This window comes from Lepidochelys kempii, chromosome 3 (assembly GCF_965140285.1).
Source record: "Lepidochelys kempii isolate rLepKem1 chromosome 3, rLepKem1.hap1, whole genome shotgun sequence".
NCBI lineage: Eukaryota > Metazoa > Chordata > Testudines > Cheloniidae > Lepidochelys > Lepidochelys kempii.
In genome coordinates this window covers 131,208,033-131,230,447 of record NC_136382.1, presented here as the reverse complement: position 1 = coordinate 131,230,447, position 22,415 = coordinate 131,208,033, and the positions used below count along the sequence as shown (strand labels likewise).

General features: G+C 44.1%; 1 protein-coding gene across 1 annotated transcript; it reads right to left on the bottom strand.

The window, feature by feature from the left end:
* Nucleotides 1–5,399: 5,399 nt before the first annotated feature.
* AGT (angiotensinogen) lies at nucleotides 5,400–17,178 on the bottom strand. Its single transcript, XM_073335253.1, has 4 exons — nucleotides 16,386–17,178; nucleotides 8,238–8,505; nucleotides 7,325–7,469; nucleotides 5,400–5,588 (listed from the first exon to the last, which is right to left on the bottom strand). The coding sequence occupies exons 1-4, from the start codon at nucleotides 17,176–17,178 to the stop codon at nucleotides 5,400–5,402; spliced, it is 1,395 nt and encodes a 464-aa protein (XP_073191354.1).
* Between the last annotated feature and the right edge of the window lie 5,237 nt (nucleotides 17,179–22,415).

Sequence of the window (22,415 nt, the reverse complement as noted above, 5' to 3'; positions counted from 1 at the left end):
AATAAAATTGTTACTTGGGCAGAGCAGGGAAGTCAGACAATATGGAATTCCTTGTCTGTGGACAGTGCTATCTTGTTACGGAACTCCCTAGCAGCACGGCTGGGAGAGCTCTCTGTTTGCTGAATGAGTCATGCATGTGGGATAATACAATCTTCACCAGGAAAATAAAACCTCTTGTGCTTTGATGATGAGAAGGGACATTTTAAAATCAATAACAGATTTCTGAAAGTTTGGCAGTTGCCTATATTACACTGGCAGCTATGACCGTGTGCATGGTGCGCTAAATTGCAGCTTAACTTCTGTTGTAAAATGTGAATCTATGGGTATGTCTACACTATGAAATTAGGTTGAATGTATAGAAGTCGGTTTGTAGAAAGCGTTTTTATACAGTCGATTGTGTGTGTCCCCACATAAATGCTCTAAGTGCATGTAGTCAGCAGAATGTATCCACAGTACCGAGGCAACCGTCAACTTCCGGAGCGTTGCGCTGTGGGTAGCTATCCCACAGTTCCCACAGTCTCTGCCGCCCATTTGAATTCTGGGTAGAAATCCCAGTGCCTGATGGGGCTAAAACATTGTCGCGGGTGGTTCTGGGTACATATCGTCAGGCCCCCCTTCCCTCCCTCCTTCTGTGAAAGCAAGGGCAGACAATCGGTCTGCGCCTTTTACTTGAGTTACCTGTGCAGACACCATACCATGGCAAGCATGGAGCCCGCTCAGCTAACCATCACCGTATGTCTCCTGGGTGCTGGCAGACGTAGTGCTGCATTGCTACACAGCAGCAGTTTATTGCCTTTTGGCAGCAAACAGTGCAGTATGACTGGTAGCCATCGTCAACGTAGTCCAGGGTGCTCTTGTAACCGACCTCTGTTATTATGGCATTTTGGGATGTATAAGTAGGGGCATAACGAGCAGATCGAGTGACAGGATCGTCCCCCTCTATTCGACATTGGTGAGGCCTCATCTGGAGTACTGTGTCCAGTTTTGGGCCCCACACTACAAGAAGGATGTGGATAAATTGGAGAGAGTCCAGCGAAGGGCAACAAAAATGATTAGGGGTCTGGAACACATGACTTATGAGGAGAGGCTGAGGGAACTGGGATTGTTTAGTCTGCAGAAGAGAAGAATGAGGGGGGATTTGATAGCTGCTTTCAACTACCTGAGAGGTGGTTCCAGAGAAGATGGTTCTAGACTATTCTCAGTGGTAGAAGATGACAGGACAAGGAGTAATGGTCTCAAGTTGCAGTGGGGGAGGTTTAGATTGGATATTAGGAAAAACTTTTTCACTAGGAGGGTGGTGAAACACTGGAATGCGTTGCCTAGGGAGGTGGTGGAATCTCCTTCCTTAGAAGTTTTTAAGGTCAGGCTTGACAAAGCCCTGACTGGGATGATTTAATTGGGGATTGATCCTGCTTTTGAGCAGGGGGTTGGACTAGATGACCTCCTGAGGTCCCTTCCAACCCTGATATTCTATGATTCTATGATACAGGCTGAGCAAGTGCAGAATGGTGGTAGAATGTGCATTTGGACGTTTAAAGGCGCGCTGGCGCAGTTTACTGACTGGGTTAGACCTCAGCAAAACCAATATTCCCACTGTTATTACTGCTCGCTGTGCACTCCACAATATCTATGAGAGTAAGGGGGAGACGTTTATGGCGGGGTGGGAGGTTGAGACAAATCGCCTGGCCACTGGTTAAGCGCAGCCAGACACCATGGCGGTTAGAAGAGCACAGGAGGGCGTGGTGCGCATCAGAGAAGCTTTGAAAACCAGTTTCATACTGGCCAGGCTACGGTGTGAAAGTTCTGTTTGTTTCTCATTGATGAACCCTCCCTCCCCCCGCCCCTTGGTTCACTCTACTTCCCTGTAAGCTAACCACCCTCTCCTCCCTTCGATCACCACTTGCAGAGGCAATAAAGTCGTTGTTGCTTCACATTCATGCATTCTTTATTAATTCATCACACAAATAGGGGGATAACTGCCAAGGTAACCCGGGAGGGGTGGTAGAGGAGAGAAGCACCAGGAGGGGTGGTGGAGGAGGGAAGGAAAATGGCACACAGCCTTTAGAAGTTTAAAACTTATTGAATGCCAGCCTTCTGTTGCTTGGGCAATCCTCTGGGGTGGAGTGGCTAGGTGGTCGGAGGCCCCCCCACCGCATTCTTGGACGTTTGGGTGAGGAGGCCATGGAACTTGGGGAGGAGGGCGGTTGGTTACACAAGGGCTGTAGCGGCAGTCTGTGCTCCTGCTGCCTTTCCTGCAGCTCAACCATACGCTGGAGCATATTAGTTTGATCCTCCAGCAGCCTCAGCATTGAATCTTGCCTCCTCTCATCATGCTGCCACCACCTTTCAGCTTCAGCCCTCTCCTTAGCCCGCCACCTCTCCTCCCTGTTATTTTGTGCTTTCCTGCACTCTGAGATTGTCTGCCTCCATGCATTCGTCTGTGCTCTATCAGTGTGGGAGGACAGCATGAGCTCAGAGAACATTTCATTGCAAGTGCGTTTTTTTCGCCTTCTAATCTTCGCTAGCCTCTGGGAAGGAGAAGATCCTGTGATCCTTGAAACACATGCAGCTGGTGGAGAAAAAAAAGGGACAGTGGTATTTTAAAAGACACATTTTATAGAACAATGGGTACACTCTTTCACAGTAAACCTTGTTGTTAACATTACAAACATAGTACATGTGCTTTTGTTCCAAGTTCGCATTTTGCCTCCCCCCTCCCTGTGGCTAACGGGGGAACATTTCTGTTCAGCCACAGTCAAACAGCCCAGCAGGAACGGGCACCTCTGAATGTCCCCTTAAGAAAAGCACCCTATTTCAACCAGATGACCATGAATGATATCACTCTCCTGAGGATAAAAGAGAGAGATAAAGAACGGATGTTGTTTGAACGCCAGCAAACGTACACTGCACTGCTTTGTTCTACAATGATTCCCGAGTACGTGCTACTGGCCTGGAGTGGTAAAGTGTCCTACCATGGTGGATGGAATAAGGCTGCCCTCCCCAGAAACCTTTTGCATAGGCTTTGGGAGTACATCCAGGAGAGCCACGAATGCCAGGGCAAATTAATCATTAAACTTGCTTACTTTTAAACCATGTATAGTATTTTAAAAGGTACACTCACCAGCGGTCCCTTCTCCACCTGGCAGGTCCAGGAGGCAGCCTTGGGTGGGTTTGGGGGCTACTGGCTCCAGGTCCAGGGTGAGAAACTGTTCCTGGCTGTCGGGAAAACCGGTTTCTCCGCTTGCTTGCTGTGAGCAATCTACAACCTCATCATCATCATCTTCCTCATCCCCAAAACCTGCTTCCATGTTGCCTCCATCTCCATTGAAGGAGTCAAACACCAGGGCTGGGTAGTGGTGGTTGAACCCCCTAAAATAGCATGCAGCTCATCATCGAAGTGGCATGTTTTGGGCTGTGACCCGGAGCGGCCGTTCACCTTTCTGGTTTTCTGGTAGGCTTGTCAGCTCCTTAAGTTTCACGTGGCACTGTTTCGGGTCCCTGTGATGGCCTCTCTCCTTCATGCCCTGGGAGATTTTGACAAACGTTTTGGCATTTCGAAAACTGGAACGTAGTTCTGATAGCACAGATTCCTCTCCCCATACAGCGATCAGATCCCGCACCTCCCGTTCCGTCCATGCTGGAGCTCTTTTGCGATTCTGGGACTCCATCATGGTCACCTGTGCTGATGAGCTCTGCATGGTCACCTGCAGCTTGCCACTCTGGCCAAACAGGAAATTGAAATTCAAAAGTTTGCGGGCCTTTTCCTGTCTATCTGGCCAGTGCATCTGAGTTGAGAGCGCTGTCCAGAGCGGTCACAATAGAGCACTCTGGGATAGCTCCCGGAGGCCAATACTGTCTAATTGTGTCCATGGTACCCCAAATTCGACCTGGCAAGGCCGATTTCAGCGCTAATCCCCTTGTTGGGGGTGGAGTAAGGAAATCCATTTTAAGAGCCCTTTAAGTCGGAAAAAAGGCTTCGTTGTGTGGACGGGTGCAGCGTTAGGTCGAATTTAGCAGCGTTAAATCGATTTAACTCCTAGTGTAGACCAGGGCTAAGAGTTACAGCAAATCTCAAAAGTGGGAATGAATTGAGGGATCCAGTTATAAACTGTACGATAACTATAGTACTGACAAAGCCATTTGTAAATGTTTTATTTGTGAATTTTTCCTGTTCTGAATATTTAACATAAAAGTTGCTTGTGTGTACAATGCAAGCACAATATTTAGATGTTATAGTGCCTTCTGGAATACATACAGCAAATCAAATAAATGTATAGATACTGCATTTGACGTCATAGTCTTCCCAGGTTTGGCCGTATTAGTTACTCTTATCCATGACAATCTGTAAAAGGTTGCATTCTGGAGCATTTTAGCACTATTTGTAGAGTGCCAGCAGTGTGTTGTGTGCTTTACATACAGGTCGCCAGACAAGGAGTGAAATCCGGGCTCCTTTGACGTCAATGGTAAAACTGCCATTCGCTTCAGTAGGTCCAGGATTTCATCCACAGCCCCTACCTCCACAAGTTTACGATCTAAACTCCCATCAGAGTCAACAGGGAATCTATTGACTTCAGTGACTTGACTGATTAGGCCCTAGGAACTTGGTTCTGCAACCTTGCCTCGTATGTAGTGGCACTTACTCATGTCACAAGTCCAAATTACTTCCAATGGGACTATGTGCTTGAGCTAGAACTACTCTGAGAGTTAAGAATTACAGAACTGGGCCCTAAATAGTAGTAGTCTCTTTCTTTAAGGTCATAAATGTGTATAATAAATGGCTCTCAGTGTAGATGTCTAAATAATTTGTGGTTTTAAAAATAATCTGAACTTTTCTAGTGGAAAAATAAGGCTTTCCAAAGAGGTGTGTATAATAATATTGCTCTTTCAGCTCATCAGTGCAAACCAACCTTATTTTAGTTTCCCAATACAGTTAGGAAATACATATTATTTTCCATTCAGATGGGGGGTGGGGAGAAGAGAAACATCCCAAAAGCATGCTCACATGGTATTGTTTTAATACTACTTCTGTAATACAAGCTGTGCTGCTCCCACAAAACCACCCAACTTTTCAAATGTATAAAAGAGCTGAAGTTACCCCTTCTTTATATTTGTCTGCAATAAAACACCAGTTACGTTAAGCAGTCAAACTTCACACTGCAGCTTGTAATGTTGCTGTTCATGCCATAAAGATTTCACACTGGAATCATCATGTTCCAAACAGACAGACAAAGGATTTTCCTCCTTCTCAGTGGATGACTAATGGGGTGGGGGGGGAATACACAATTATCACTAGCATATTATCTTTTAAAAGTTGTATTTGAAATACCATCTGCTTCATTTCAAAGCTGACTACAGCTGCTCATAGACGCTCCCCCCTCCCCACCCTGCAGCCCTTGGCTTTAAACACCGTTCAGTGGGTTTGTTACTCTGCCAATTAAAACCATTGCCTTTGAATTCTTCTCATAAACGGCTAGTAGGAATGGTTTGTTCAGTGTTACTTCCAGTGGCAGAGAGCCTCCATTTTCTTCTAAGAGATCTTCTGGTAGATCTACTCCGTTCTTCAGTTTGAAAAGGGCCTTATTTATAACCTGGAAAGCAAATATTTAAGTGAATCTGGAGTCACCAGAGCATGAAATTGAGGTGATAAATGAACGCCTATGAAGTATTTTCATTTACTTGTAATAACCAGTGACATGGAGATCAGCAGTAAACACATAAGATGCAGTTTATAGATAATTGAGGTGTGTGTTCCAATAAAGCGCGCCCACCAAAAAAAGAAAGCTAGACAACCAGGCAAACACTCAGCCTGATTCTATGGGTTAAATATAGAAATCCTATTCACTTCGATGGGGTGAGATTTCACCCTAGTCAGTCCATCTAGGTAGAAAAATCAGGAGTAAAGTCACACGCTGTCTCCAAGAAAGCTTTTCTCCTTTTCATGAATATAAAGACCATCTCCCTAGTCTTCCCCCTCAGGTCTGGATGTTAGTTCTCTGCCCCCAAATAGGTAATGTCTCTCACTTTTGACTACCTCATTGCACTGGTTTCCTGTACAGACTTTGACTTAAGTTCCAGGTGCTGCCTCCTTTCGGATGACTACCTGTTAACAGGGTGAGAGAGGGTTCTTGATAGGGGCAGTTATATAAAGTCAGGATGGCACTTTTGGAGCAACAAAAACCTACCCCAGCATTCAGAAGTTTTCCTTCCATTGCTCAGTGACCATCTCTCAACTTTGGAAATTTAGCTAGGCCTCAGAAGCTATCTACCTGGGTATTAACTTGCAAAGGATCATTCTTTTAAAGGTTTGAAAGAAGATTCATTAGTAACACATTAAATCAGCCATTGATTATATGGAAATTAGTTGATGTTGATGTTGTACCGTGCTTTGAATATGAATAGCGCTATATAAAAGCAGCGTGTGTCTGTAATAACCATACAAATGATGCCACTTGGAAAAATGAACACAAAAACAAGGTAAAATAAATAGACCATCCCAATTTGATGCACAGTTGTCATCTTAAAAGTCTAGTGTAATGTTGCTCAACGTGGGGGTCGTGGAATGGGTGGGTGGGGGGTTCGCAAGTGCAGGACTGGCATTAGGGGATGACAAGCAGGGCAATTGCCCCCACCACAGAGGGCCCTATGAAGCTAAGTTACATGCTTCAGTCCTGGACAGTGGGGCTCAGGCTTGGGGAGGGGAGGATCAAAAAAAAAATTTTTTTTTAAGTCCAAGGTGCACTGCAAGCACTAAAAAGGTTGAGAGAAACTGGTCTAGCGTGTCCATGTTCCAGATGCAGGTTTCAGGTAAGGTACCAGCTCCTGTGCCCCATGGACTCTGGAATATTCAGGGCGGGCACTGAATAGCCGAATACCTACAGCCCTCCCTCAGCAACAGAGGTTACAGTTTGAGCTTGCCGAAATATTCATAGCAGAATACATTTGTCAAACCATGCTCCTGCTCATGGACACACTTGGAGCTCTATTACATTATTTATGATTGACAGGGACCATGTCTCCCTATATTTTTGTACAGCGCCTTGTGCAATGGGACCTCAAACCTGACTTTTTGATAGTGGTGCTATTTTAATGCATGTAGTAGTGATGATGTCTGAACTGTTTATGCAAACAAACTTCAGCCTGGGGGTTGTTCCCAGAGCAGTTCCTTTTGTTCTTCATGGCCATTCAGTATGGCCCTTCCCCCTCCCTCCCCAACAGCACTGTCCTTGCCTTTTGTTGTGTTATATTTTTAGCTGATTTATATACATTTGGTTGGACAAGATACATGGGTGAAGGTGTTTCTTAATACAGATGGCATGTACTGTACCTTTCCAACGGTAAGATTGGCATCACTTATTTTAGTAAGATTTGCTTTCTTCCCCAGCAGTGCAGACAAATTCATGTTTGTGAGCAGTTCCTGAAGGTCATATGCGCTTTGTATTGTTAACTCCGGCAAAGATAATTTAATATGTCTGTAGAAAATATATGTAAAAAAAGAATATATGTATGAATGATTATTGTTCCACCAATATCCATGGGGGGAAAGTGACCTTGGATTTTAAAACCAGTGGGAGGCTAAGCAGAAGTGTTGTGCATATAGGCACACAAGAATAATCATTTTTCAGTGTCACAGAACAATAGAAGCTGTGTGCGCTGTTTCTGAGGGGTAACTTGCCCATTATTATGGGTGGAGTGCTGATGAAATATGGCCCCGATCCAGTAAAGCATTTAGGTAAGTGTTTAACTTTAAGCATGAGTAGCCACATTGGTGGGCCCTGTATTACCAGTTCTAGCAAGGCTTTTGTTTGTTTTTTGCTTTTTTGGGAAGAGGCAAAATACCAGGGGTAAAATCTTGGCCCCGCTGAAGTCGAACTCCAATTGACTTCAGTGGAGCCAGGATGTAACTCCAGAATCCAGGTTATCAACACGTAAAAGGAGGGGACAAAATAAGGGTGAAAGGTTGTGACTTGGGAGCACATGTAGTTATACGAGCGAGGAGCAATACAAGGGCTAGCTTTCCTCATGCTTCTAGACAACTGATCATCCTCTGGAATCTCCTGGTGTAACAGTGTTGCACAACCAAATGCAGTGTTGTGTTTCAGAAGGGTTGGTATGCCTTCCTCGGAAGGATTTGGCCACTGTTAGAGAGAGGAAACTGGCCAGCTATGGGCCATTGGCTTGTTCTGGTTTAGTAATCCCTATATTCTTATGTGAGATTTTGTTTGTACATTTAAATATACCTGGGTGACAGATTTTGCAGCCAAGTCGAAGATGGATGCAAGGAAAGTTCCGACTCTATTGGGTTCAGGTCATTGCTGTTGACAGGCTGCACCAGCACAAGGAAAGCGTTCTCGCTGACAGGAACTTTGATTACTGAAAAATTCTTGCTGTCGTCCCTCTTGTACTGAAATGTTCCAGTTATGGACATCATAGGCACCAGGGTCTTTGTGCTTGAATCAGTCCAGAACTCCTGAAGCGCTTTCAGCTGGGAGGCTTTCTTCACATTGGCTGAAAACCAGAGTGAGAAAGGGAGAAGGTCCAATTTATTTATGTGTTATCGCTATTTAATCATTACCAAAGTCTCTCTTTCTTTTGAGAATACAAATGTGACATTGTGTAAGAGAATTACACGCCGAATGTTAACTATGTGAGTGTACATGCTGTGCTGCTGAGTGCACCCGGGGTGGCCTTAGGCAAAGGCTACAGTACCTACGGCACCGTATGTAAAAGAACCACCGGACTGTTATTGGGACTCCTGTGGTCATTCAACAGTTTGCTATTGTTGTCTTCAAATGCTTTGTATCTGGTGAATATTAAAAAGAAACTGATACGATACTGGTGGAAAGTAGGACTTGTCCTAACCTAAGAGCTAGTCTCCATGGACAAATAGATATATTTAGGCACGGCAGAATTTTATTTTAATTTTTTTAATAATTTAGATGAATAATAGCGATGTTTATTTTTAAGCAGTTTTTTTCTATTTTGATTTATGTAAATTTTCACAGTTGCACAAAATTATGGTTTTAAGCATTTTTAAATTTTTTTTATAAATTTAAGTTTTCATAGTTGCAGAAAATTATGTGGTGGTTAGACAATAATTTAATGACAGTAGATGTTGAGATTCAAAAAGTTTCAGCTTTATAACCATTAAAACATAAATTTTCAACATTGTGTCAAAATATACAAAGTAAATATCCTTAAATCAAATTCTACTAAGTTCTCAAGCAGCCTGTTTTTAATTTGCCTACCTGTAAATTTTTATAATCTATTATACAATTTTTTCATCAGTTTGTGAGTGCACGGTGAACTTGACATTTACCAATCTAGTCCTTCCAAGCCTAGATGTATCAATGTTTTTAGTGTCAAATGTGTTATGAATAATAAATATGGAAAATGAGGCTACTGTTAGCACATGAAATAAATGTACACACTCTGTACATTACAGTACAGAAATTCTTGCCTCTGAAACATGCTTGCATGAGAAGAGTATTATGCACAATATTACTTCACCTTAAAGAAGAAACGGGTAAGAAGATACATGAAAGAAGTGTACATAATAATGAAGGGTAGAGAAGGTATATTGGCCACAGCTATTCACCTCTTCTTATAATATAAGAATAAGGGGACATAAACTGAAATTAGAAGGAAGCAACTTTAAAATAAGGAAATATTTTTTTTCATACATGGTAAAAGCATAGCCTGTGGAACTCATTGCCACATGGTATTAGAGGCCAAGACTACAGCAGTATTCAAAAACAAATTGGATATTTATATGGAAAACAAGCATATCCAGCATTGTAAAAGTAAATATGTTTTTAAGGAGTTCTGGAACCCTCACACTTCAGGCCATACCATAAGCCAAACTCTAACTATTTTGGGTTAGGAGAAAATTTTCCTGGGTGGGGGCAGGGGGTGGCAGGTTATCCCATAGCTGCCTCTCGTGTGGATTCTTTTTCCTTCTTCCGAGGCAGCTAGTACTGCCCTTTGTCAGAGCCAGGACACTGGATAAGCTGGACATCGGGTCTGCTCCAGCACAGTTGTTACGATCCTATTAAATAAACATAACTCTCACTTTAGCTCTCTGATCAGAGTGAGGTGACTCAATCTCACTGGGATTATTAAACACAAACCTTGGTTGCTAAAAGCCTGCAATTTGAACCCTGAACACAGTTGAGGAACTTCACTTGCTGGTCATAGTTATTTTGCTAAATACTGACAGTGAAAAGTCCTTGGTTTGGCAAACAAATCGGCATGACTATGACCGTGTGCTGTCTCTGCAATATCAGTACTAGTTGCTATAATGAATTTTGAGCCTGATTTTTGCATCACTGACCTCTCCAAGAGCTTGCCATGGACTTTGGGTGCAGGGTCAACCTCATTACCATTTGGTGGGCCAGATCTTCAGCAACTGTAAATCTGCACAGTTCCATTGACTACATGGATTTCCCCAGCTAAGGAAACAGTATCTGGCCAACTGTTTTGGAAATCATACTATGTTTCTATTAAGTCTTTTGTATAATATTAGTGTGTGAAGGGAGCTATCCCCATTTTCCTGGTAATGAAATACTCACCCTCCAAAAATATTGAAGGCAATCCCCAAGCTACTGAGACTCTGCCAGCCCATTTGTCGCATCATTGTTCAGAAGAAGTAAGTGGAAAAGAACCTTTAATTAAATACACACAGTATTCATAAATTCCAAGGCCAGAATGGACTACTGTGATCATCTAGTCTGACCTCCTGTAGAGCACTGGCCATAGAACTTCCCCAAAACAATTCCTCGAGCTTATCTTTTAGACAAACATCCCACTTGATTTAAAAATTGTTAGCGATGGAGAATCCAGCACAGCCCTTGGTAAGTTAATTATTCACTGTTCTAACTTATTCCTTATTTCCAGTCAGAATTTGGCTAGCTTCAACTTTCAGCCATTGAATGATGTTACCTTTCTCTGATGGATTGAAGAGCCCATTGTTAAATACTTGTTACCCACCTAGGTACTGTGACCGGGTTGGGCCAGATGACTACAGGAGAGTGATAGAAGGCAGCTATATTAGCCCCAGGTTAAGTAGGTCCCTTTCCCTGGGTAAGGTAACAGGGAAGGTTCCAGAACAATCAGGAACTTTCTAGAAACAATTAAGACAGGCTGATTAGAACACCTACAGCCAATCAAGAAGCTGCTAGAATCAATTAAGGGAGGCTAATCAGGGCACCTGGGTTTAAAAAGGACCTCACTTTGGTTTGTGGCGCATGTGAGGAGCTGGGAGCAAGAGGCACTAGGAGCTGAGAGTGAGAACGTGGACTATTGGAGGACTGAGGAGTACAAGCATTATCAGACACCAGGAGGAAGGTCCTATGGTGAGAATAAAGAAGGTGTTGGGAGGAGGCCATGGGGAAGTAGCCCAGGGCGTTGTAGCTGTTGCACAGCTGTTCCAGGAGGCACTCTAGACAGCTGCATTCCACAGGGCCATGGGCTGGAACCCCGAGTAGAGGGCGGGCTCAGATTCCCCCCAAACCTCCCAGCTCCTGGTCAGACACAGGAGGAGTTGACCTGGACTGTGGGTTCATGAAAACAGCCAAACTGAAGGCTAACGTGAATCTCCGAGGCGAGCAAATCTGCCAATAAGCGCAAGACCCACCAAGGTAGAGGAGGAACTTTGTCACAGTACTTAGAGTGTGATTAAGTCACCCTTTAACCTTCTTTGTTAAATTAAATAGAGCTCCTCGAGTCTATCACTATGTCAGGTATTCTAATCCTTTAATCATTCTTGTGGCTCTTCTCTGAACCCTATTCAATTTATCAACATCCTTCCTGAATTGTGGGTACCAGAAGTGGACACAGTATTCCAGCAGCAGTTGTACCAGTGCCAAATACAAAGATAAAATAATCTCTCTACTCCTATTCAAGATTCTTCTGTTTATGCATCCAAGGATCAAATTAGCGCTTTTGGCTAGAGCATCACACTGGGAGCTCATGTTCAGCTGATTGTCCACCATGACCCCCAAATCTTTTTCAGAGTCACGGCTTCTCAGGATAGAATCCCCCATCCTGTAAGTCTGGCCTACGTTTTTTGTTCCTCTATATATGTTTACATTTAGCCATATTAAAGTGTGTTTTTCTTGTAATAGGAAATGAAAGAGAAAGAAAGGGAGTGCCTGTATAATAGGAAAAGATCATCTTAGCTGGACAACTGAAAGAAATGCTTTTTTACTGGGAGTCAACTAGTGTCAAGTCACTGGCTTTGTGTAACTTTTATACTGCTTTATACTGCTTTATCAAAGGAAAGAAGCCTATATCAAGCAGGACAAGAGAAGGGAGGGAGAAAGACATAGAGGCTAGCAGAAACATGCTGAAACTCTAGCCTGACAAGCTAGGAGAGGACTCTGGACACACCCCCACACACCCCCACCGCACCACCACCAGGAGAGAATCGTTGTTCATCTATGCTTCAAGTAATATTTCGCATACTTAGTAACACACTTTTTGTACCCATCTAGTAGAGCTGGTCAGAAAATGGCTTTCTATTCTGTGGAAAACTTTGACCTTTTGTCAAAAAAACAAACATTTTCCATTGAAAACCAATGTTTTGGGGTTTACAATTAAGTGTCAGGTTTTTGCAGAAAATTTAAACTTTCTGTGGAAAATGTTCTACTGAAAAACAGTCTGGATGTGGAAAATTTTCACCCAGCACTACCATCTGACTGTGCTATTATAGGATCCAGCTTCTCGCATTGATTTTTAATTATTTATTTTTGCAACTTTGAAAAACATTTTCTAACCCCTCCTCCCCCCAGTAAATTGTGTGTTTAATCAAGCGTGGCTTGCAAGGAATTTCAAAAATGGTTCTTGTTCCCTTTTGTTGTGGCTGTACTATGCTTAACGGTCCCTTTATGAACATGATGGTTGTACCACAATGCATTCTGTAATGTGGAGAGGGGCTCAGTCTTTATTTAAAATAACTATATAAGAGTGGGTTACAACTTGGAGGTCTAGAATAGTGAAACCTTGGTTTCTAATTGGATCACTACCACCTAGACAGTCCCATGACTATGGGTAATATCTTATGATCATGTAATATAGCCTAGAAGAATTTGATATATTTTCCTCTCCTGCGTTTACTGGGAGAAAATGTGAAGCTTGTAAGTGTAAGTTAACATGGCTGCTCTTCAGTAAACAGAAGAGCCAAGCAAGATCTGCTGAACAGTAGGGAAGGGCTGCAACAATGGTTATTTTCTAATTCACCCATGTCTGAACTGCTTTTCTCTAGCCCCCATGTGGAGTCTGGCACATGTGTGCGCATCTTCCTCCTAAGAGAGCAGACAAAATAGAGCTAGACCGGTGAAGTAGAGAGACATGACAAACGTACATTCCTAAATCAAACAGTGAGTTTCAAACACAGGGGAAGGCGATCCAAAGAAATAGCTTTGTTATAAAAAACTCTAACCTCTCTGGTTGTGCCCAGCTGACAGCAAAGTTAAAAGGTAAGAATCATCTCATAATGTACATTGGTCAAACTGGACAGTCTCTATGTAAAAGAATAAATGGACACAAATCAGACGTCAAGAATTATAACATTCATAAACCAGTCGGAGAACACTTCAATGTCTCTGGTCACTCGATCTCAGACCTAAAGGTCGCAATATTAAAACAAAAAGACTTCAAAAACAGACTCCAACGAGAGACTGCTGAATTGGAATTAATTTGCAAACTGGATACAATTAACTTAGTTTTACTTTGTGTAATGACACACCCACTCCCAGTCTCTATTCAAGCCTATTTCCCCATGTTTATTTCCCCCACTGCTCCTTGGACATTCCTGTTAACTTCTGGAAATGGCCCACCTTGATTATCACTACAAAAGGTTTTCTCCCCCCCCCCGACCCCCTCCCCCACTCTCCTGCTGGTAATAGCTCATCTTAAGTGATCACTCTTATTACAGTGTGTATGGTAACACCCATTGTTTCATGTTCTGTGTGTATATAAATCTCCTCACTGTATTTTCCACTGAATGCATCCGATGAAGTGAGCTGTAGCTCACGAAAGCTTATGCTCAAATAAATTGGTTAGTCTCTAAGGGGCCACTAGTACTCCTTTTCTTTTTGCGAATACAAACTAACACAGCTGCTACTCTGAAACCTATAATAATACCTGTTATTTCTACAGCACCAACACTGAGCTAAGCACCTCATAGACCAGTCTGAAGATAAGCTTACTCCCTCGAAGAGCCAGCACCTTTCATCTGAGGATTTCAAGTTTAGTTTACTGAGGCCTGGTTTAGCCTAAAAAGTTAGGTCCATTCCGCTACGTTGCTCAGGGATGTGAAAAATCCACACCCCTGAGCAACATAGTTAAATTTACCTAAGCCCTGGTGTAGAGAGCACAAGGTCTAATTCTTCTGTCCACCTGGCTACTGCCTCTTAGGGAGGTGGATTACATATGCTGATGTGAGAACCCCTTCCATTGGCGTAGAGAGAGTCTACATTGAAGCAGCTGTACCATTGTAGCATTTCATTGGTAGACAAGCCCTAGCATTAAAAAATTGAAGCTCATCACACTGATGAGAGATAGGGAAGTCTGATCTCCAACTTACAGGTGGGGAAACTGAGGCACAAAAGCACCCAAGTTCTATTAGGAGCCTAAGTCTCATTGAAAGTCAGTTGGAATTTAGGCCTTTACGTGCCTAAGCCACTTTTGAAAAGGGGACTTAAGCTGCTGTCACTAAGGGTTTTTTGAAAATTTTACCCACAGAGCTTAAGTGACTCACCCAAGGTCACACAATGTGACAGTGACACATCCAGGAATGGGACCCAGTTCTTCTGACTCCCAGGGGTCTAGCTTAGTGACTAGTCCACAATTCCTCCCCGGTCTCTTTTGGCCATTAATACATTGTGTGACTTATTTGGCAATAGAGTTCTTGTCATCACAGTTGGTGGTCGCAGCCACTTGACTCCTTGGTATCACTGTAAAAGTGTGCTCTCTACCCTTGTTTAATAAAGACTTAGGATGAGGTTTTCCAAAGCACTCAGCACTGAGCTAACTCTGTTCCCATTGAAAGCCAAGGTCAAACTCCAGTCAACTTCAACAGGAGCAGAGTAGGCCATCCCCGAGCCTGTTTTGAAAAGCCTATTAATGGAGATCAGCACCAAAGTGACCACAATATAACCACTTAATTAAATATTAATATTATTTGGTTCCTGACCTTTGTCCCAGTAGCAATGCATGACTCTCATGAGAGAGGCTGTATGGAAGTGGAGGCTTTCAATTTCAAGGATCCCAACATGCCTTAACAGACTGTAGGCGTAGCCATTGCTCATCCACCCCTGAAGAGCAGCCACCTCTTGGATGGACTCTGGCAGCTACTGTGTGCCAGCAGCAGTCCACCACCCCAGTATTGTAGAAGGGAATGTGGAGGCTAACTATCCAACTGGAGCTACAGGGGGAGTTCTAAGTAAGCACAAAGGAACTATCCTGGTTGGAATTGGGCAGAACATCGAGTTGAGTTCTCCTATTCTTGTGAAACTCCTCTTCTTCTGAAAAATACGCTGGCACTTTTGGGGATCAGGAGCTCTTTCCACCTGTGCCATGTGAAATGTGCAGGAGTGGAACCCTTACCTTAGACCTTATACTCAGGGAGGTTTCTGATGTAGCATCTTTGCCCTGCCTGGGGCCAACAGAGAGGCAGAAAAGGCAGACAGTGGGTACGATTGCTTTGTTTCATCGGCTGGGGACCCAAACCTGTGGATCTCTACACAACTGGTCAGAGGAAATCTCCCTCCATTCTCCCCTCAGTCCCCCTTACGCACAGCAATGACTCTGTGGCTGGCTGACAGATGTTGCCCATCACGGTCTGTCTGTAGATGAGGCACTGATGGCATATGCACCAGGGCAAAGGATGACCTTGTGGTTAAGAAACGGGAGTGGGACTTGGGAGATCTGGGCTCAGTTTCTGAGACAGACTTCCTGTGTGTCTCTGGGCAAGTCACTTATTCACATTAAGTGCGGTTTCACATCTGTAACGGGGATTGTAATACTTTCTTTCTTCCACCCTTTCTCTTGTCAGTTTAGACCATAAGCTCTTTGGGGGAAAGTGACTGTTTTTGTACAGCGCCAAGCACAAAGAGGAACTTGCTCTACCAACAATACAAACAGTATGGCTATTATTATTTATTAAGTGTAATACTAAGGCCACATCTTGCAGCACTCTAGGTTTTCAGCTGAGGTTTTCCATCTAGCTGCTGATCAGGCCTGATCTTGCTTAACCTAAGAAAGCGAAGCCCAAGGTGGGAGAGCTGTGAGGTACAAAATGTGCTGGCTTGCAGAAACCGATGAATCTGGAGGTCATTAGCTGCCCCCCTGAGATTGCCATTGAAATTAATTCTCGTCGTTCTTACCTTTAAACTGAATGTAAGTCACAAACAGCAGGGTGGTAGACGGGTCTATGTTTGTCAGTACATTCTGGGTTCTGTTGGCATCTTTGCCCTTCACAAAGTTTTCGATTAGTTCTGCTGCCTGACTTGGGTTCGTAAAGTCAACAGCTCGGGCATAAAAATAATCGGCAGAAGGGGCCAGACTGTGCACGAGTGATTTGGATAAACGCACACTGGGAGCAGAGAAGAGGCAGGAAAGCTTGGTAAAAAGCAGATCATCAGCTCCGCTTGAGAGGAGCAGGTCATCCATGGTCTTCAGGGTCAGAAGGACTTTGTGTCCATCCACTTTGGAGGTGCAGTCTGGGTCACCGGAGGGGGGAACGAATCCCAAGAAGTTCTGTAAATCAGCTGCTGTCTGTTCGGAGGCCCCTAAGTAGAATGACAACAAAGACCTGTAGAGATTGGTAGGTGACAGGAGAATGTTTTCACCCTTCAGTGTTTCCTTCAGCGCCCCATAGAAGCGCATACCAAGGACATGCACTAGGTCTTTCAAGTAGCTCAGCTTTTGGTCACGCTTGGTATCCGAGCTTTGTGTTCCCAGCTTGGTTTTGTCTTTCAGATTCTCTTCATAGGCAGGGATGGTTTGGGACTCAATGGAAATGGGGACAAACATTTTCTCCTCCTGTGTCAAGTTGTCCAGCTTCTCGCAGCTGCTTTTGTTGTAGGAAAACAAATGGAAGGGGTGGACGTACACCCGGTCACACACGACGGGGCTCAGGCACAGGAAGAAACACAGGAGGCTCACTCCTGGATTCATGTTGAAGAACAATTTCAGCAAAGTCTGTTTGGAAAAAAAAAAAAAAAAAGTAAGCAAGTGGGGGGAAGGGTTAGCTAATTAACATGCCATTTACTTTGTTCCTCTCACAGGCAGTGTGAAATGTTAATATTGCTTTTCCTCACAGGTCAGGAAATCAGATGGGTGGGAGTTTTCAAAAGAGTTTAGTATTGGCCTAACTCTGCTGTGACTGAAAACAATGGTAAAATATCGACTGAGCTCAATGGGAGCAGATGCTGGGTGCTCTTGAAGATCCCATCCCCAGTGTGTGTCACTGGTACTCGTATAGCCCCCAGGCACGTAGCATCTGAGTGCATCTAATTTTAATGTCTGTATCTTCACAACACTCCTGTGAGGTAAGGAAGTGCTATTAACCCCCTTTCACAGATGGACAACTGAGGCACAGAGAGAGTGTGACTTGCCCAAGTTTATACAGGAAGTCTGTGGCAAGGCAGGGAATTGAAGCCAGGTCTCTGAACTCCCACCCTGCTGCTCCCCTTCCCCTCCCCCAGCACTGTACCGTCTTTCTCCTCTGTGTATCTAATCATCATAGTAATTAGAACTTATTTTCAAAATGCAGTACACACACTCGGTAATTCTCACACGTGTCTGACATGGGTTGTGTTCTCTCTCTCCCTCCTTCCGTGGAAACTTCAGCATTAGCAGATGTTGGGATATTTTTTTCCACATTACTTCCCTCTAACAATTGCTGTTCTAGAAGTCATGAACAATGTTTTGCTATACTGGATTAGCAATTTCCATCTTGTACTGATACAATTTTCGACTCGTTTTACTTCACTAGAAATCAAATTTCACTGTGTGAGTTCACTCTGGATTTCTGTGAATAGGAGAACTCAACAATAGGAGAGCTCAAGAATAGGAGAGAGAGAGACACATGCATACCCAATACTGATGTGTTCTTACAAATTTTGCATGTTCTAATTATCTCTACTCATATACCAAATTTTGCCTGTTTCTGAATTTTTGGAGCGTCGTCTTTAAATTTGAAGCTGTGGATTGGAAACTTGCATGTTTCATATTAAAACGTGTGATAATTTGTGAATTTGCAAGATAGTAACATCCATCATACTTCAAAATGTTTTTATTTAGGGCTAGATTCTCACACCCTTCATCACAACAAGCAGTGCCTTACTCCGTAAGTATTTCTGCTGATTTCAGTAGAACCACTTATGGGGTATAATACAACTTAACATGAGCAAGGGTTTCAGAATTGTGTCCATCTTCTAGCCCTTTCCTGGCTCTGCAGGGCTCATGAATGGTGCAAGGTGAGAAAACAGGCTCAGTTTTCAGCTCTGCTCATCTTTGGTAGTTGTAGAAGGTCTGACTGGCAGCTGCTATGAATCTGGCAGTCTGATCCTGCTGAGAAAAGTACCCTAGCAACATCGTCTGAAATGGGCTCTGTTCTTTTTCACCACCTTCCTTCTTGGTGCTCATTGTTTACACTGATTGGTGGTGGTGTGATCTGAATCCATTCTCTGGGTGGCAGGCACTTTCCTGGCATGATTTATGATACCTCATTGTCCAGCTGTCGTGCCTTTCATCTGAGGATCTCAAAGCGCTTTTCAGTTAGTAATGCCGGAAACCTCCCAGCACCTGTCTGAGGTATTACCCCATTTTGCAAACGGGAAGAGTGAGGGGGTGAGAAAACCTGGATTTGTGCTGGAAATGGCCCAACTTGATGATCACTTTAGATAAGCTATTACCAGCAGGACAGTGGGGTGGGAGGAGGTATTGTTTCATGATCTCTGTGTGTATATAATGTCTGCTGCAGTTTCCACGGTATGCATCCGATGAAGTGAGCTGTAGCTCACGAAAGCTCATGCTCAAATAAATTGGTTAGTCTCTAAGGTGCCACAAGTACTCCTTTTCTTCTAACTACAAACTAAAATTCACACCAGTAGACAGATGCACTACCGTGTCTGCCTGCACGCTAACAAGTTCATTTAAATCCCCAGTTGTGTACACCTCTCTAGCTACGTGTGTGCAAGCTGGGGATTTGCTCATGCACAATAGAGTAGCTGGAAATTTTCACGCCTGCCTACTTACTGAAAATCAGGCCCGAAGGGGCTTGCTCAAGGTCACACAAGTCTGGGGAAGAGGACTGGAATAGAACCCAGCTTTATTGACTCCCAGTTCTATGCCTAAAATACACATCTATTCTTTCTCCCTATTTAGCTAGCATACTACATCCTTTATTAGTCCAGTCATGGCCTTCAGAACTGCAACATTTCCTTCCTTCTTTCCTTCAGCATCAGCTTTTGGCTTAAATCAGTTGATGGTGCTCAAAGCAAACTTCCCATCCCAGAGTTTCAAACAAGACACAGCTAAATCTCTAGGGCATCAAATTTATGGGATTATTTAGTAAATTGTAGCAGACTGCTTGCAACTGAACTGAACAACTGCTTTCCTGCTTCTCTTTTCATAAAAGGCATAGCTACTTCTCCAGCTGTGCTGAATGTATTTCCAGACAGATCATCTCCTTAGCATTTCCCAGGTGATCAGTAGGCAATTGCAACAGAAAGGCCAAGAATTAAAGGGCACTGCCATTCCATCTCTAGACCTTACTTCTAATAGGACTTTGGCCCGTTAGAAACCAAGTTTTAAGAATCCTTTCCCATGGTGAAAACAATTTTGTCCCATCTACACCAGCAGTGAAACTGTCTTCTGCCTTGGGGCATGTGATTACCAGGCTAGCTGTACTGTGTCCCTTCTCCTCGTCTTTCCAGGTGCACCCCCGCGCCCCCCACCCACACACACAGCAGGCTACTCCCGGACTGGAATTCTGCAATTCATCCACTGTCAGAACAGGGCCTGAGTTATAGGCCCTGGTACTAATCATGTCTAATTCTAGGTCCAGCTGTCCTTGGACTCTGAGATCAGTGGGAGCCTGTGCCAGCATGTGCTTACAGTGAGATAGAAAACACTTCTTCAAAACAAAGCCTGATTTATTTTGCCCCAAAAGTACACAGCTCTTAAAGAAGTACGCTTAAACCAACATAGAGTCCTGACGTATATGTCCTTACCTAAGTTGAACCTCTCTCTCTACCTGTAGCTTAGGTGGCTCTGACTTAGAAGAAGCAGCCTATGCTGCTTGCAGCCTTCCTTTTGTCTCTCTGTCAGCCTGTGAGCCTTTTCACTGGCACTTCCTGGCCAGCCAGCCAGCCCCTCTCACTCATCCAAACCCCCTCCCTTTTCTAATCCCTTTCAGGGTTTCTTTGGTCTCCTTTTATCCAGGCTTAGCCTTGGGGAAGATACCCCAATTTACCCTGAATGGAGCCAGCTATTGTTACCTTAAATCCTTTGAGGCTGCATACTTGAGGGTATGTCTACACTGGAATAAAAGCCCCTGAGCAAAGCCACATCTGGCCCGAGTCAGCTGACTCAGGTTATGGGGCTCAGGGGCTGTAAAATTCTTGTGTACACGTTCGGGCTCAAGCTGGAGCTGGGGCTCTGGGACCCCGCAAGGGGGGGGATCCCAGGGGCTGGGCTCCAGCCTCATCCTGGATGTCTACACAGCAGTTTTACAGCCCTGCGACCCAAACCCAAGGCAGCTGACCCAGGCCAGCCATGAGTGTTCACTTACTGAGTAGACATACCCTGAGGGGATGTCTTCTCTGAGGGGTTGTTTCACATATCCTGGGTTTCTTAACCACCCCCCTTTACAGCCTTCTTTGATTTAACTCTGCATTCAGGCAGGTAACTATACCAAATTGAACAGGGAGATGGTCACACTCAATATTCATTAAAAAACAGTACAGACATTCTCCGAGTTTGTCACAGATCCATTGCTGGCCACCCTTGTTACCAGTAAGACCATTTCCTAGTGCAGCCAAATCCATAGCATTATTTCCTCCAGATGAGCACTGAGGCTGTGCCTGTATCTGAAAGAGAAGATTTCACTCTCTGGGGATGCCAGTCCAGAAACTTTCACCAGCGCTAAAGAGTCATTTAAAAATTAACATTCAAAGCAAAACCATCTATTCAATCAACAGGTTTGCTAGTCTTTGTCCTTCGTCTCACCTTGCTCTCTTATGGTATCTTCCGCAAACCCGGCTCCTCTCAGCACCTGCTGTATCTGAAGCACTCTACCATGACTGCTGGCACATTTATGCCTTTTTGAAAGGGAAGACCCTTTCCAGTGCTGTTCCACAGAGCTACATTGCATCACCAAGTGGAGCGGTGAGTGGAGACTAGATCAGACCAGATGGGACCAGATGAAACATGAGCATGGCTGAACACTAGACCCATTGGTGGGTTTACAGATCAATACACAACCTTTAACCAAGCATAGCATGGTCTTCTGTTACACATTCACTGGCCTGGACTGTGACTTTCTGTTATGCATATGGGCCCATAGTAATGCCAGATAAAAAACCAGCTCATGTTCTTGTAACCTTTCACCCCTTTCCCTTCCCTGCTTACTACAGATACACTGCTACATTTAAGAGCAAATTTGTTCCTGGAAAAAGAAAAGGAGTACTTGTGGCACCTTAGAGACTAACCAATTTATTTGAGCATGAGCTTTCGTGAGCTACAGCTCACTTCATCGGATGCATACCGTGGAAACTGCAGAAGACATTATATACACACAGAGACCATGAAACAATACCTCCTCCCACCCCACTCTCCTGCTGGTAATAGCTTATCTAAAGTGATCATCAAGTTGGGCCATTTCCAGCACAAATCCAGGTTTTCTCACCCTCCGCCCCCCCCCCCCCCCCCCACAAACTCACTCTCCTGCTGGTAATAGCCCATCCAAAGTGACCACTCTCCCTACAATGTGCATGATAATCAAGGTGGGCCATTTCCAGCACAAATCCAGGTTTTCTCACCCCCACCCCCACCCCCATACACACACAAACTCACTCTCCTGCTGGTAATAGCTTATCTAAAGTGATCATCAAGTTGGGCCATTTCCAGCACAAATCCAGGTTTTCTCACCCTCCGCCCCCCCCCCCCCCCCCCACACACACACAAACTCACTCTCCTGCTGGTAATAGCCCATCCAAAGTGACCACTCTCCTCACTTTTAAACCATTTTTAAAGCTAGCCTGTAAAGGCATTCTTCTAATAATTAGGTGTGGGCCCTTTGTCAGGTTTTATCTGCAGTAGAGTAGGGTTGCCATGGTTTTGGAAACTAATACAGGCCTAGCGATAGAACCTGAGCTTTCAGAAGAAAAGAATCTCTTTCCGATCTT